General features: G+C 44.0%; 1 protein-coding gene across 7 annotated transcripts in view; it reads left to right on the forward strand.

Moving 5' to 3' along the window:
- utrn (utrophin) overlaps positions 1–15,431 on the forward strand; it is a 329,934-nt gene that overhangs the window by 47,275 nt on the left and 267,228 nt on the right. For all 7 annotated transcript variants that reach the window (XM_036975991.2, XM_090232999.1, XM_036975989.2 and 4 more), the window contains 5 exons: positions 709–786; positions 5,657–5,749; positions 7,101–7,276; positions 9,279–9,394; positions 14,754–14,920. In XM_036975991.2, the coding sequence (XP_036831886.2) occupies positions 709–786; positions 5,657–5,749; positions 7,101–7,276; positions 9,279–9,394; positions 14,754–14,920 (630 nt within the window). The remainder of the gene's footprint in view (positions 1–708; positions 787–5,656; positions 5,750–7,100; positions 7,277–9,278; positions 9,395–14,753; positions 14,921–15,431) is intronic.

Consider the following 15,431-nt stretch of genomic DNA (forward strand, 5'->3'; position numbering starts at 1 on the left):
CTGTTACCATGATACTAATGCCATAATTGGGTACTAATGCCCTGTTGTGGTATGTAAGGCTAGGAAGGGTTTTTAAATTGGCACCGGTTCAACCCAGTCCCTATTCTTTTCACATGTCCCTTAAAATAAAATAAAAACTAGAGGGGGCTGAAGGCGTAATGGCTGATTGATTTATAGTGTGGAATGGTATGTTGAGCGATAAGTGAGATGTATTAAGCACGCAGACTGGCCCTTGGCAACGGCTAGCACTGGAAGTCTGAAAGTCTCTCTGTCTGGATAGATTTAGCTGCCTCTTTAATTGTAGGTCACTGCCCATCATTAGTGCAGTATTGTGTAAAGATGTGTGTGTGTGTGTGCATGCGTGTGGTAAAGGAACTGAAATCTTGCGTGATTTTACCCTCATAGCAAACCTTCACATTAGACAAGAGAAACAACTAGCACTACCTCAGAAATAATGTCATATCACCTACATGACCTGCTGACCTGTATGAGTCTCAACTCCTCTTGAAGGGTGTGTGCAGTATGGGCTACATGTGGAAAAATGACATGTTGCCTTGTACTGAACACTCTCTATATACACTCTGATACTCTAGATAATCTACCATACTCTTTGCTATGAACGTCTTAGTGTGTTGAGGTCAGGCAGGATCCTTGCATTAATGTATGTTCTGCCTAATATGCCCTATTCTTCTGTGTTGTTGTTTTCAGACCAAAGAGCGAGGGTCCACCAGAGTTCACGCCCTCAACAACGTCAACAAGGTTCTTCAGGTCCTGCATCAAAACAACGTAAGTACCTACCGTTAGGGCTTTACACAGTATCTCTCTTTATTCTTCTTTATCCCCCTATTTGACTAATCTCTTCCCTTTTCCTTCAGTGTCTAGTGTGCTGTCTCCCTCTTGCATGCTCCCTCTTCTCTCTCTCTCTCTCTCTCTCTCTCCGCTCTTTCCCCTTTCCCTTGTGTCTCCATACAATGGCCTGTGTTCATGTTGTGACCTTGTCTGTGGGAGATAAGACGGGGTCTTTGCATGAGGAGCTCACTAGGGTAGGGGTGGCATGTTAGTTGCTATCCTCCTCCACACTGGCAGAAAAACAGCAGGCCGTTGGGTGCGCGCGCGCGCGTGTGTGTGTGTGTGTGTGTGTGTGTGTGTGTGTGTGTGTGTGAGTGAGTGAGTTTGTTAGTGACTTCTTCTGTATTGTGTGTCTCTGTTTGTCAGCCTGATATATCCACAGTTGTGTCAAGTTGTCTGGATGTCCTTTAGGTGGTAGACCATTCTTGATACACACAGGAAACCGTAGAGCATGAAAAACCCAGCAGCATTGTAGTTTTTTTGTATTTTTCTCCCCAGTTACGTGATATTCAATTGGTAGTTGCAGTACTATTGCCGCCTTTATCTTGTTTTTCAAGCAAATCTCTTTTTAAGGGAGTATGCAAGCACACTAGTTCGGTTTGCCTAGCCAACTTCAGCTAGCCACCAGCCGAACTGAAGCATCCTGATGACTTTGCAGTAGCCCCCAAGCCCCCCCCACACACACACACAATCTTTGCATAATGACAGGCTGTGTGAGTGGTTTACATGTCCAGGATTAGTAGCTCTGGGGTCGACACCCTCTCATAAACAACTAGCCACCCAGACAGGAGAATGATAGAAGGTATAGTTTTCTACTGCTTTATTTTAGTTACGGTACTTAACCTTTGTGTGTGCGTGTGTATCTCTATCTGTACTGTGTATCTCTATCTGTACTGTGTATCTGTACTCTCTATCTGTACTGTGTATCTGTACTGTGTATCTCTATCTCTATCTGTACTGTGTATCTGTTCTAGAGGTCGACCAATTATGATTTGTCAACGCTGATACCGATACCGATTATTGGAGGACCAAAAAAGCCGATACCGATTAATCGGCCGATTTAAACACTTATTTTACAATAAAATCAATTTAGCCTCAAGTAAATAATGAAACATTTTCAATTGGGTTTAAATAATGCAAAAACAAAGTGTTGGAGAAGAAAGTAAAAGTGCAATATGTGCTATGTAAGAAAGCTAAACGTTTAAGTTCCTTGCTCAGAACATGAGAACATATGAAAGCTGGTGGTTCCTTTTAACATGAGTCTTCAATATTCCCAAGTAAGAAGTTGTAGGTTGCAGGTATTATAGGAATTCTGGGACTATTTTGTCTGTTCTGTTATTTTATGTTATTTTATCTTTGTTTTAGTATGGTCAGGGCGGCAGTTGGGTGGGCAGTCTATGTTTGTTTTTCTATGTTGGCAGCTGTCAATTGTTGTCCCTGATTGAGAATCAGGTAGCCTGGGTTTCACTTTTGGGTTGTGGGTGTTTGTCTTCCATGTCAGTGTTTGTCGCCATACGGGACTGTTTCGTTCATTTCACGTTTATTGTTTTGTATTTCGTAGTGTTCAGCTAATGTATTAAAATAAACATTATGGACACTTACCATGCTGCAAATTGGTCCTCCGATCCTTCTCGCTACTCCTCCTCAGAAGAGGAGGACGAGGTTCATTACATATTTCCCTCTATACCTTTTGAATTTCATTAACCTTTGACTATTGGATGTTCTTATAGGCACTTTAGTATTGCCAGTGTAACAGTATAGATTCTGTCCCTCTCCTTGCTCATCTCTGGGCTTGAACCCGCAACACAACGACAACAGCCACCATCGAAGCAGCGTTACCCATGCAGAGCAAGGGGAACAACTACTAGAAGGCTCAGAGCGAGTGATGTTTGAAACGCTATTAGCGCGTGCTAACTAGCTAGCCATTTCACTTTGGTTACACCAGCCTCATCTCGGGAGTTGATAGGCTTGAAGTCATAAACAGCGCAATGCTTGACGCACAGCGAAGAGCTGCTGGCAAAACGCACGAAAGTGCTGTTTTAATGAATGTTTACGCGCCTGCTTCTGCCTACCACCGCTCAGTCAGATACTTGTATGCTTAGTCAGATTATATGCAATGCAGGACACGCTAGATAATATCTAGTAATATCATCAACCATGTGTAGTTAACTAGTGATTATTTTGTTATGAAAACTTGAAATCGGCCCTAATTAATCGGCCATTGCGATTAATCGTCCGACCTCTAATCTGTACTGTGTATCTGTACTGTGTATCTGTATCTGTACTGTGTATCTGTACGTGTGTATTGCTATCTGTACTGTGTATCTGTACTGTGTATCTGTACGTGTGTATCTCTATCTGTACTGTGTATCTCTATCTGTACTGTGTATCTGTATCTGTACTGTGTATCTGTACTGTGTATCTCTCTATCTGTACTGTGTATCTGTACTGTGTATCTCTCTATCTGTACTGTGTATCTGTACTGTGTATCTCTCTATATGTACTGTGTATCTGTACTGTGTATCTCTCTATTTGTACTGTGTATCTGTACTGTGTATCTCTCTATCTGTACTGTGTATCTGTACTGTGTATCTCTCTATCTGTACTGTGTATCTGTACTGTGTATCTCTCTATCTGTACTGTGTATCTGTATCTGTACTGTGTATCTCTCTATCTGTACTGTGTATCTCTCTATCTGTACTGTGTATCTCTATCTGTACTGTGTATCTCTCTATCTGTACTGTGTATCTGTACTATGTATTTCTATCTGTACTGTGTATTTCTCTATCTGTACTGTGTATCTGTACTGTATATTTCTCTATCTGTACTGTGTATCTATCTGTACTGTGTATTTCTCTATCTGTACTGTGTATCTCTATCTGTACTGTGTATCTGTACTATGTATTTCTATCTGTACTGTGTATTTCTCTATCTGTACTGTGTATCTGTACCTGTACTGTGTATCTCTCTATCTGTACTGTGTATCTGTACTGTATATTTCTCTATCTGTACTGTGTATCTATCTGTACTGTGTATCTGTACTATGTATCTCTATCTGTTCTGTGTATCTGTATCTGTACTGTGTATCTCTATCTGTACTGTGTATCTTTATCTGTACTGTGTATCTGTACTGTGTATCACATGTGTGTGATAATGCAGGCATGATTGGGTTAATGGATGGTGGGGTTAAGAGTTTAAGGGTCACGTTATTGGCTGAGAGGTCACTCGTTGCCCCCCTGACCCCAAGGAATAGTGTTCCAGAATGTTCCATTCTACCCCCTGTGTGTTTGTAATCACTCCATCACTCCATGAATGTAAGCTTGTCACATGATTAGGCTGGTATCACAGGGTGTTGGGGATATCATTAGACACTTTTAATCCACTTTAGCACTTTTTACATGTGGGGTTTCTGGGTTTCACTTGACCACACACAGCAGCCTACAGCTGTAGAGGTGAGGACAGCTGTGGGAGACTGAGATTAGTTATTGGATCACAGGAAAGCCCGCAAAGCAGCTTAATTGTACAAGTTGTTAATCTTGAGTATTACGGCATGTTCAACTTTCTATAAGGGAAGGTAATAAAAAGCATTTTGACTTGACTTTTTAATATCTTGACCTCTCTCTGTGTCTCTGTCTCGATGTCTGTCTCTATCAATTTAAATGTAAGTGCTTTATTGGCATGGGAAACATGTGTTAACATTGCCAAAGCAAGTGAAGTAGATAATAAACAAAAGTGAAATAAACAATAAAAATGAACAGTAAACATTACACTCACAGAAGTTTCAAAATAATAAAGACATTACAAATGTCATATTATGTCTATATACAGTGTTGTAACGATGTACAAATGGTTGAAGGGAAAATAAATAAGCATAAATATGGGTTGTATTTACAATGGTGTTTGTTCTTCACTGGTTGACCTTTTCTTGTGGCAACAGGTCACAAATCTTGCTGCTGTGATGGCACACTGTGATATTTCACCCAATAGATATGGGAGTTTATCAAAATTGGGTTTGTTTTCAAATTCTTTGTGGGTCTGTGTAATCTGAGGGAAATATATGTCTCTAATATGGTCTACTACATTGGACACGAGGTTAGGAAGTGCAGCTCAGTTTCCACCTCATTTTGTGTGCAGTGTGCACATAGCCTGTCTTCTCTTGAGAGCCATGTCTGCCTACGGCGACCTTTCTCAATAGCAAGGCTATGCTCACTGAGTCTGTACATAGTCAAAGCTTTCCTTAAGTTTGGGTCAGTCACAGTGGTCAGGTATTCTGACCCGTGTCTTCTCTTTTAAGGGCCAAAAAACATTCTAGTTTGCTCTGTTTTTTTTGTGTGAATTCTTTCCAATGTGTTAAGTAATTATCTTTTTGTTTTCTCATGATTTGGTTGGGTCTAATTGTGCTGCTGTCCTGGGGCTCTGTGGGGTGTGTTTGTGTTTGTGAACAGAGCCACAGGACCAGCTTGCTTAGGGGACTCTTCTCCAGGTCCATCTCTTTGTAGGTGATGGCTTTGTTATGGAAGGTTTGGGAATCGCTTCCTTTTAGGAGGTTCTAGAATTGAACGGCTCTTTTCTGGATTTTGATAATTCGCGGGTATCGGCCTAATTCTGCTCTGCATGCATTATTTGGTGTTTTACGTTGTACGCGGAGTCTCAATTTGGTGTTTGTTCCATTTGATTAATTCAGACCCCAGACCTCACAACCATAAAGGGCAATGGGTTCTATAATCCTAATTGGCATGTCGAATTTTCTATTCCTTTTGATGGTTGTCTCTCTCCCACCCTCTCTCTCTTTCTCGCACTCACTCAGGTGGATCTGGTAAACATAGGAGGAACAGACATTGTTGATGGAAACCACAAGCTGACTCTGGGTCTCATCTGGAGTATTATCCTCCACTGGCAGGTGAACGCACGCACACAGAGAGAGAGATGAGTTTGCTTTGAGTGTACTGTCCACTGGGGACGTAGCTTTGAACGATCAACAAAAGCGCTGTTGAAAAGGCAAATATTTTTCTGCGTCTCAGACATGTGACAGGACTTGTATAATTGGTGTTCTACTTACAAACCCTCCTCTTTTGCCTGTCCCTGTGTCTCTCCCCTGTCTCTCTTTTCTGTCTGTCTCTCCCCTGTCCCTGTGTCTCTTTCTGTCTCTCTCTCTCTCCCCTGTTCCTGCCCCTGTCTGTCTCTCTCTCCCCTGTCTGTCTCTCTCTCCACTGTCTGTCTCTCTCTCCCCGGTCTGTCTCTCTCTCCCCTGTTTATCTCTCTCTCCCCTTTCTGTCTCTCTCTCCTCTGTCCCTGTGTATCTGTCTCTCTCTCCCCTGTCTGTCTCTCTCTCCCCTGTCTGTCTCTCTCTCCCCTGTCTGTCTCTCTCTCCCCTGTCCCCGTGTCTCTATCTGTCTCTCTCCCCTGTCCCTGTGTATCTGTCTCTCCCCGGTATGTATGTCTCTCTCTCTCTCTCTCTCCCCTGTCCCTGTCTCTCCCATGTCTGTCTCTCTCTCTCCCCTGTCTGTCTCTCTCTCTCCCCTGTCTGTCTCTCTCCCATGCCTGTCTCTCTCTCCCCTGTCTGTCTCTCTCTCTCCCCTGTCTGTCTCTCTCTCCCCTGTCCCTGTGTATCTGTCTCTCTCTCCCCTGTCTGTCTCTCTCTCCCCTGTCCCTGTGTATCTGTCTCTCTCTCCCCGGTCTGTCTCTCTCTCCCCTGTCTGTCTCTCTCTCCCCTGTCCCTGTGTATCTGTCTCTCTCTCCCCTGTCTGTCTGTCTGTCTCTCTCTCCCCTGTCTGTCTGTCTCTCTCTCCCCTGTCCCTGTGTCTCTCTGTCTCTCTCTCCCCTGTCTGTCTGTCTGTCTCTCTCTCCCCTGTCTGTCTGTCTGTCTCTCTCTCCCCTGTCCATGTGTATCTGTCTCTCTCTCCCCTGTCTGTCTCTCTCTCCCCTGTCTGTCTGTCTCTCTCTCCCCTGTCCCTGTGTCTCTCTGTCTCTCTCTCCCCTGTCTGTCTGTCTGTCTCTCTCTCCCCTGTCCCTGTGTCTCTCTGTCTCTCTCTCCCCTGTCCATGTGTATCTGTCTCTCTCTCCCCTGTCTGTCTCTCTCTCCCCTGTCTGTCTGTCTCTCTCTCCCCTGTTCATGTGTATCTGTCTCTCTCTCCCCTGTCTGTCTCTCTCTCCCCTGTCCCTGTGTTTCTATCTGTCTCTGTCTCTCCCCTTTTTCTGTGTCTCTCTTCCCTCTGTGTTTCTCCCCTCTCTATATGTATGGTCCCTCTCAGGTGAAAGACATCATGAAGGACATCATGTCCAACTTGCAGCAGACCAACAGTGAGAAGATCCTGCTGAGCTGGGTGAGGCAGTGTACCCGCTCCTACCAGGACCACGTCAACGTGCTCAACTTCACCACCAGCTGGTCCGACGGACTGGCCTTTAACGCCATCCTGCACCGCTTCAGGTCAGGGGTCAGGGGGCCAGGGGATGTTCCGGTAGCAACAGTGACACCCTAATGGTTGTATATCTATCCAACAGTATACTGTTTAGATCAGGGTTTTCCAACCGTGTTCCTGGAGAGTTACACTTCTGTAGGTTTTCACTCCAACCTCAGTTGTAACTAAAATGATTCAGCTTACCAATCAGATAATTATTATACTGAACAAAAATGTAAACACAACATGTAAAGTGTTGGTCCCACAATTTAATGAGCTGAAATAAAAGATCCCAGAAATGTTCCATATACACAAAAAGCTTATTTCTCTTAAATGTTCTGCACACATTTGTTTACATCTCTGTTAGTGAGCATTTCTCCTTTGCCAAGATAATCCATCCACCTGACAGTTGTGGCATATCAAGAATCTGATTAAACAGCATGATCATTACACAGGTGCTCCTTGTGCTTGGGACAGTACAAGGCCACTCTAAAATGTGCAGTTTTGTCACACAACACAATGTCACAGATGTCTCAAGTTTTGAGGGAGCGTGCAATTGGCATGCTGACTGCAGGAATGTCCACCAGAGCTGTTGCCAGATAATTGAATGTTAATTTCCTTACCATAAGCCATTTTAGAGAATTTAGCAGGACGTCCAAACGGCCTCACAACCGCAGACCACGTTTAACATTGCCAGCCCATGATCTCCACATCCGGCTTCTTCACCTGTGGGATCGTCTGAGACCAGCCACCTGGACAGTTGATGAAACTGAGGAGTATTTCTGTCTGTAATAAAACCCCAGAGTTGGAGTTATAACCTACAGGACAATAGCTCTCCAGGAACAGGGTTGGAGTTATAACATACAGGACAGTAACTCTCCAGGAACAGGGTTGGAGTTAAAACCTACAGGACGGTATCTCTCCAGGAACAGGGTTGGAGTTAAAACCTACAGGACAGTAGCTCTCCAAGAACAGGGTTGGAGTTAAAACCTACAGGACGGTATCTCTCCAGGAACAGGGTTGGAGTTAAAACCTACAGGACAATAGCTCTCCAGGAACAGGTTTGGAGTTAAAACCTACAGGACAGTAGCTCTCCAGGAACAGGGTTGGAGTTAAAACCTACAGGACGGTATCTCTCCAGGAACAGGGTTGGAGTTAAAACCTACAGGACGGTAGCTCTCCAGGAACAGGTTTGGAGTTAAAACCTACCGGACAGTAGCTCTCCAGGAACAGGGTTGGAGTTAAAACCTACAGGACAGTAGCTCTCCAGGAACAGGGTTGGAGTTAAAACCTACAGGACGGTATCTCTCCAGGAACAGGGTTGGAGTTAAAACCTACAGGACGGTATCTCTCCAGGAACAGGGTTGGAGTTAAAACCTACAGGACAGTATCTCTCCAGGAACAGGGTTGGAGAGACCCGGTCTAGATGTCTCGTTCTGTATACCAAGACCTGGACAGTGGCCATGTTGAAAATGTTTGTTTTCTGAACATTTTCAGTGTAGAAGGTGGTAAAATATGTACAAGTGAAATTCTAAATCTTGCCCCTAAACGCTACTGCTTTCACCTCAATCTAGCAGCAAGCAGCTCATTCAACACAGTGACCAGACCAGTCTTATCTCAGCATTTAAACAAGTCCAATTCCACCTCACTGGAGTTGAGAAAGAGGCTCTAAATAGCAGTGTATGAGGCCCTATCTGCCCCCCTGGCTGTGTTTGCTCTGAGGGTCTCTCTCTCTCTCCCTGTGTGTGTGTGTTGGTGTCAGCCCGAGGCTATGTCACTAGGGAAAGATTAAAGCAGCCATGGCAGGGTAACTGCTTGTGTGAACACTGCTCACCTCGCCATTTTTACGTCTGACAAGTACTCTTATGTACAGAACACTGGATCTATCACACAGACTATTCTATGAAAATAACTGAAAATAACTGGTGCTTTGCAAGGAAACCACACTGGGAATGTTGTTTGGAGCTCAGAGGCCTTGATTTGATGTTGATTTAATGTTGACTTGATGCTGCTGGTGTGTTGTTTCTCCAGGCCCAATGTGTTGAGCTGGGACAGGGTTCTGAGCCTCAGTCCAGTGGAGAGACTGGACCATGCCTTTACTGTAGCCAAAGACCAGCTGGCCATAGAGAGACTACTGGACCCTGAAGGTACAAATAAAAATGGAGGAGAGTGTATATCATATATATAGCCTACAGTGGGGCAAAAAAGTATTTAGTCAGCCACCAATTGTGCAAGTTCTCCCACTTAAAAAGATGAGAGAGGCCTGTAATTTTCATCATAGGTACACTTCAACTATGACAGACAAAATGAGGAAAAAAATTCAGAAAATCACATTGTAGGATTTTTAATGAATTTATTTGCAAATTGTGGTGGAAAATAAGTATTTGGTCACCTTCAAACAAGCAAGATTTCTGGCTCTCACAGACCTGTAACTTCTTCTTTAAGAGACTCCTCTGTCCAAAAGTTTATCTCAATACTTTGTTATATACCCTTTGTTGGCAATGACAGAGGTCAAACATTTTCTGTAAGTCTTCGCAAGGTTTTCACACACTGTTGCTTGTATTTTGGCCCATTCCTCCATGCAGATCTCCTCTATAGCAGTGCTGTTTTGGGGCTGTTGCTGGGCAACACAGACTTTCAACTCCCTCCAAAGATTTTCTATGGGGTTGAGATCTGGAGACTGGCTAGGCCACTCCAGGACCTTCTTACGAAGCCACTCCTTCGTTGCCCGGGCGGTGTGTTTTGGATCATTGTCATGCTGAAAGACCCAGCCACGTTTCATCTTCAATGCCCTTGCTGATGGAAGGAGGTTTTCACTCAAAATCTCACGATACATGGCCCCATTCATTCTTTCCTTTACATGGATCAGTCGTCCTGGTCCCTTTGCAGAAAAACAGCCCCAAAGCATGATGTTTCCACCCCCATGCTTCACAGTAGGTATGGTGTTTTTTGGATGCAACTCAGCATTCTTTGTCCTCCAAACACGATGAGTTGAGTTTTTACCAAAAAGTTATATTTTGGTTTCATCTGACCATATGACATTCTCCCAATCTTCTTCTGGATCATCCAAATGCTCTCTAGCAAACTTCAGACGGGCCTGGACATGTACTGGCTTAAGCAGGGGGACATGTCTGGCACTGCATGATTTGAGTCCCTGGCGGCGTAGTGTGTTACTGATGGTAGGCTTTGTTACTTTGGTCCCAGCTCTCTGCAGGTCATTCACTAGGTCCCCCCGTGTGGTTCTGGGATTTTTGCTCACCGTTCTTGTGATCATTTTGACCCCACGGGGTGAGATCTTGCGTGGAGCCCCAGATCGAGGGAGATTATCAGTGGTCTAGGATGTCTTCCATTTCCTAATAATTGCTCCCACAGTTGATTTCTTCAAACCAAGCTGCTTACCTATTGCAGATTCAGTCTTCCCAGCCTGGTGCAGGTCTACAATTTTGTTTCTGTGTCCTTTGACAGCTCTTTGGTCTTGGCCATAGTGGAGTTTGGAGTGTGACTGTTTGAGGTTGTGGACAGGAGTCTTTTATACTGATAACAAGTACGAACAGGTGCCATTAATACAGGTAACGAGTGGAGGACAGAGAAGCCTCTTAAAGAAGAAGTTACAGGTCTGTGAGAGCCAGAAATCTTGCTTGTTTGTAGGTGACCAAATACTTATTTTCCACCATAATTTGCAAATAAATTCATTAAAAATCCTACAATGTGATTTTCTGGATTTTTTTTCTCATTTTGTCTGTCATAGTTGATGTGTACCTATGATGAAAATTACAGGCCTCTCTCATCTTTGTAAGTGGGAGAACTTGCACAATTGGTGGCTGACTAAATACTTTTTTGCCCCACTGTATATACATATACTATACTTACTATACATACACACTACCGTTCAAAAGTTTGGGGTCACTTACAAATGTCCTTATTTTTGAAAGAAATTCACATTTTTTTTGTCCAATAAAATAACATCAAATTGATCAGAAATGCAGTTTAGACATTGTTAATGTTGTAAATGACTATTGTAGGCGGAAACAGCTGATTTTTAATGGAATATTTTTAGTAGGCGTATAGAGGCCCATTATCAACAACCATTACTCCTGTGTTCCAATGGCACCTTGTTAGCTAATCCAAGTTTATCATTTTAAAAGGCTAATTGATCATTAGAAAACCCTTTTGCAATTATGTCAGCACAGCTGAAAACTGTTGTCCTGATTAAAGAAGCAATAACCTGGCCTTCTTTAGACTAGTTGAGTATCTGGAGAATCAGCATGTGTGGGTTCGATTACAGGCTCAAAATGGCCAGAAACAAAGAACTTTCTTCTGAAACTTGTCGGTCTATTCTTGTTCTGAGAAATTAAAGCTATTCCATGTGAGAAATTGCCAAGAAACGGATGATCTGGTACAACGCTGTGTACAAGTCCCTTCACAGAACAGTGCAAACTGGCTCTAACCAGAATAGAAAGAGGAGTGGGAGGTCCCGGTGCACAACTGAGAACTAGGACAAGTACATTAGTGTCTAGTTTGAGAAACAGACGCCAAACAAGTCCTCAACTGGCAGCTTCATTAAATAGTACCCGCAAAACATCAGTCTCAACGTCAACAGTGAAGAGGCGACTCCGGGATGCTGGCCTTCTAGGCAACGTTGCAAAGAAAAATCCATATCTCAGACTGGCCAATACAAAGAAAAGATTAAGATGGGCAAAAGAACACAGACACTAGATAGCGAAAGATTGGAAAAAAGTGTTATCGACAGACTAATCTAAGTTTGATGTGTTGGATCACAAAGAAGAACATTTGTGAGATGCAGAAAAAAATGAAAAGATGCTGGAGGAGTGCTTGACGTCATCTGTCAAGCATGGTGGAGGCAATGTGATGGTCTGGGGGTGCTTTGGTGGTGGTAAAAGTGGGAGATTTGTACAGGGTAAAAGGGATCTTTGAAGAAGGAAGGCTATCACTCCATTTTGCAACGCCATGCCATACCCTGTGGACGCCGATTAATTGGAGCCAATTTCCTCCAACAGGACAATGACCCAAAGCACAGCTCCAAACTATGCAAGAACTATTCAGGGAAGAAGCAGTCAGCTGGTATTCTGTCTATAATGGAGTGGCCAGCACAGTCACCAGATCTCAACCTTATTGAGCTGTTGTGGGAGCAGCTTTACCGTCTGGTAGTAAGAAATGCCCATCAAGCCAATCCAACTTGTGGGAGGTGCTTGAGGAAGCATGGGGTGAAGTCTCTTCAGATTACCTCAACAAATTGACGACTAGAATACCAAAGGTCTGCAAGGCTGCAATTTCTGCAAATGGAGGATTCTTTGACAAAGCAAAGTTTGAAGGACACAATTATTTCAATTAAAAATCATTATTCATAACCTTATCAACGTCTTGACTATATTTCCTATTAATTTTGCAACTAATTTCATATATGTTTTCATGGAAATCAAGGACATTTCTAAGTGACCCCAAACTTTTGAACGGTAGTGTATATAAGGAGCACCTTCCTATTATTGAGGTTTACCCCCCCCCCCCCGCCTCAATTTGTCAGGGCATGGACTCTACAAGGTGCCAAGCGTTCCACAGGGATGCTGCCCCATGTTGACTCCAATGCTTCCCACAGTTGTGTCAAGTTGGCTCGATGTCCTTTGGGTGGTGGACCATTCTTGATAAACACAGGGAACTGTTGAGCATGAAAAACCCAGCGTCATTGCAGTTCTTGACACAAACCGGTGCGCCTGGCGCCAACTAGCAGGCCCTGTTCAAAGGCACTTAAAATGTTCTGTCTTGCAATTTCCCCTCTGAATAGCACACATACACAATCCATGTCTAAATTGTCTCAATGGTTAAAAATCGTTCTTTAGCCTGTCTCCTCCCCTTCATCTACACTGATTGAACTGGATTTAACAAGCTACATCAATAGGGGATCATAGCTTTCATTTGGTCAGTCTATGTCATGGAAAGAGCAGGTGTTCTCGATGTTTGTATACTATAGACTTACACTATATATATTAAAGAATGTGGACACACGTAAACAATTGTCTGTCTTCGGTTGCAACACTCACTACAAGTTCCAAACTGTCTCTGGAAGCAACGTCAGCACAATAGCTGTTAGTCGGGAGCTGAATGAAATGGGTTTCCATGGCCGAGCAGCCGCACACAAGTCTAGGATCACCATGCACAATGCCAAGCGTTGGCTGGAGTGGTGTAAAGCTCACTTATATTGGACTCTGGAGCAGTGGAAACACGTTCTTTGGAGTGAAGAATCACCATCCGGCAGTCCGACGGACGAATTTGAGTTTGCCAGGAGAACACTGCCTACCCCAATGCATAGTGCCAACTGGAAAGTTTGGTGGAGGAAGAATAATGGTCTGGGGCTGTTTTTTGTGGTTCGAGTTAGGCCCCTTAGTTCCAGTGAAGGGAAATCTTAGCGTTACATCATATAATGACATTCTATAAGATTCTGTGCTTCCAACTTTGTACCAACAGTTTGGGGAAGGCCCTTTCCTGTTTCAGCATGACAATGCCCCTGTGCACAAAGTGAGGTCCATGCAGAAATGGTTTGGGATGAATTGGAACACTGACTGTGAGCCAGGGCCAATCGTCCAACATCAGAGACCAACCTCACTAATCCTCTTGTAGCTGAATGGAAGAAAGTCCCCGCAGAAATGTTCCAACATCTCGTGGAAAGAGTTCCCAGAAGAGTGGAGGCTGTTATAGCAGCAATGTTCCAACATCTAGTGGAACGCCATCCCAGAAGAGTGGAGGCTGTTATTACAGCAATGTTCCAACATCTAGTGGAAAGCCTTCCCAGAAGAGTGGAGGCTAATAGCCGCAATGTTCCAACATCTAGTGGAAAGCCTTCCCAGAAGAGTGGAGGCTAATAGCAGCAATGTTCCAACTTCTAGTGGAAAGCCTTCCCAGAAGAGTGGAGGCTGTTATAGCAGCGACAGGGGACCAACTATTAATGCCCATGATTTTGGAATGAGATGTTTGACAACCAGGTGTCCACATACCTTTGGTCATGTAGTGTATATAGACATACATACATATATCACAGTCCTAAGTTTTTACGGGCAAGTGATCGGTTTTATGTCTTTACCAGTTCTTAAATTAGCTGTAGGTCTCCTGTTCTCTACATGTGTGGATACACACGGTTTTGTGTGTAGTCCTAGCACGCAACGTTCAGTTTGTGTAGTTCTGGGTATACACACACGTTGTTATGTCATGCCTGTAGAGCAAGCCAACATGAACCATGTGGAACTACACAGCATGCCTTGGCCTCTCTCTCTCTCTCTCTCTCTCTTTCTCTGTCTCACATACACACTCTCCCTCTATCGATCATTCCCCTGAAATAGTTTTTCTCCTACTGTTCGTTTGCTCCTTCGCCTCCCTTTCCCTCTTTAATTTACTAATCCCCCTTGTCTGATCCTCTTATATCTGTCTTGCTCCCTCTCCTCTTTCCCCCCTCCCCCTCTACCCCATCTCCTCCTCTCCTCTTCCTTTCGCTCTCAGACGTGGCAGTTCAGTTGCCAGATAAGAAGTCCATCATCATGTATGTGATGTCCCTGTTTGCTGTCCTGCCTAAAGATGTGACTATGGAAGCCATCAGAGAGGTGGAGACCTTGCCCCGCAGATACAAGGTGGAGCCTGACGAGAGCAAGGCCCCCAGCAGAGCACAGGTACAATCAGTTCAATGGGCCAGAGCTTACATTAGCTGTTTACCGCTGATGGTATTACATGGCAATATAGCATGATAATAAACTGACACGAGCCATGCTGATGTAGAGGCCAGGCTGATGTTAAAACCGATCTTCATACATCGTATAACATGCGCTTTGTAAACTAGAGTTGTATTACAAAGAACGTGGTGTGAATCCAACTCTATCAGTCCCATCTTCGCTCAGTGTCTCTGGCTGTATCAGAATGAGTGAGTTCAGCTGACAGACCCTGCTTCTCTCTCTGTGTACTGTAGCTGGCTAGAATGAGTCACCCCTCTGCTTCAAAGACCCACTCCGCCAGTCCTCCAGTCTACTCCCAGTTACTCTGCTAATGAAAAGCTCTGCTGGAGCTCCCTGAGTAGAGTAGGAACGGGGAAGTGACTCACCCTACTCCTCATTCTAAAAATGGCCTTCAACGTTAAAGAGAGAGAGAGAATGTCTCCAAAGGAGTAGGGAATAATATATAGTTTGT

Source organism: Oncorhynchus mykiss, chromosome 4 (assembly GCF_057628025.1).
Source record: "Oncorhynchus mykiss isolate SJ-2025 chromosome 4, ASM5762802v1, whole genome shotgun sequence".
NCBI lineage: Eukaryota > Metazoa > Chordata > Actinopteri > Salmoniformes > Salmonidae > Oncorhynchus > Oncorhynchus mykiss.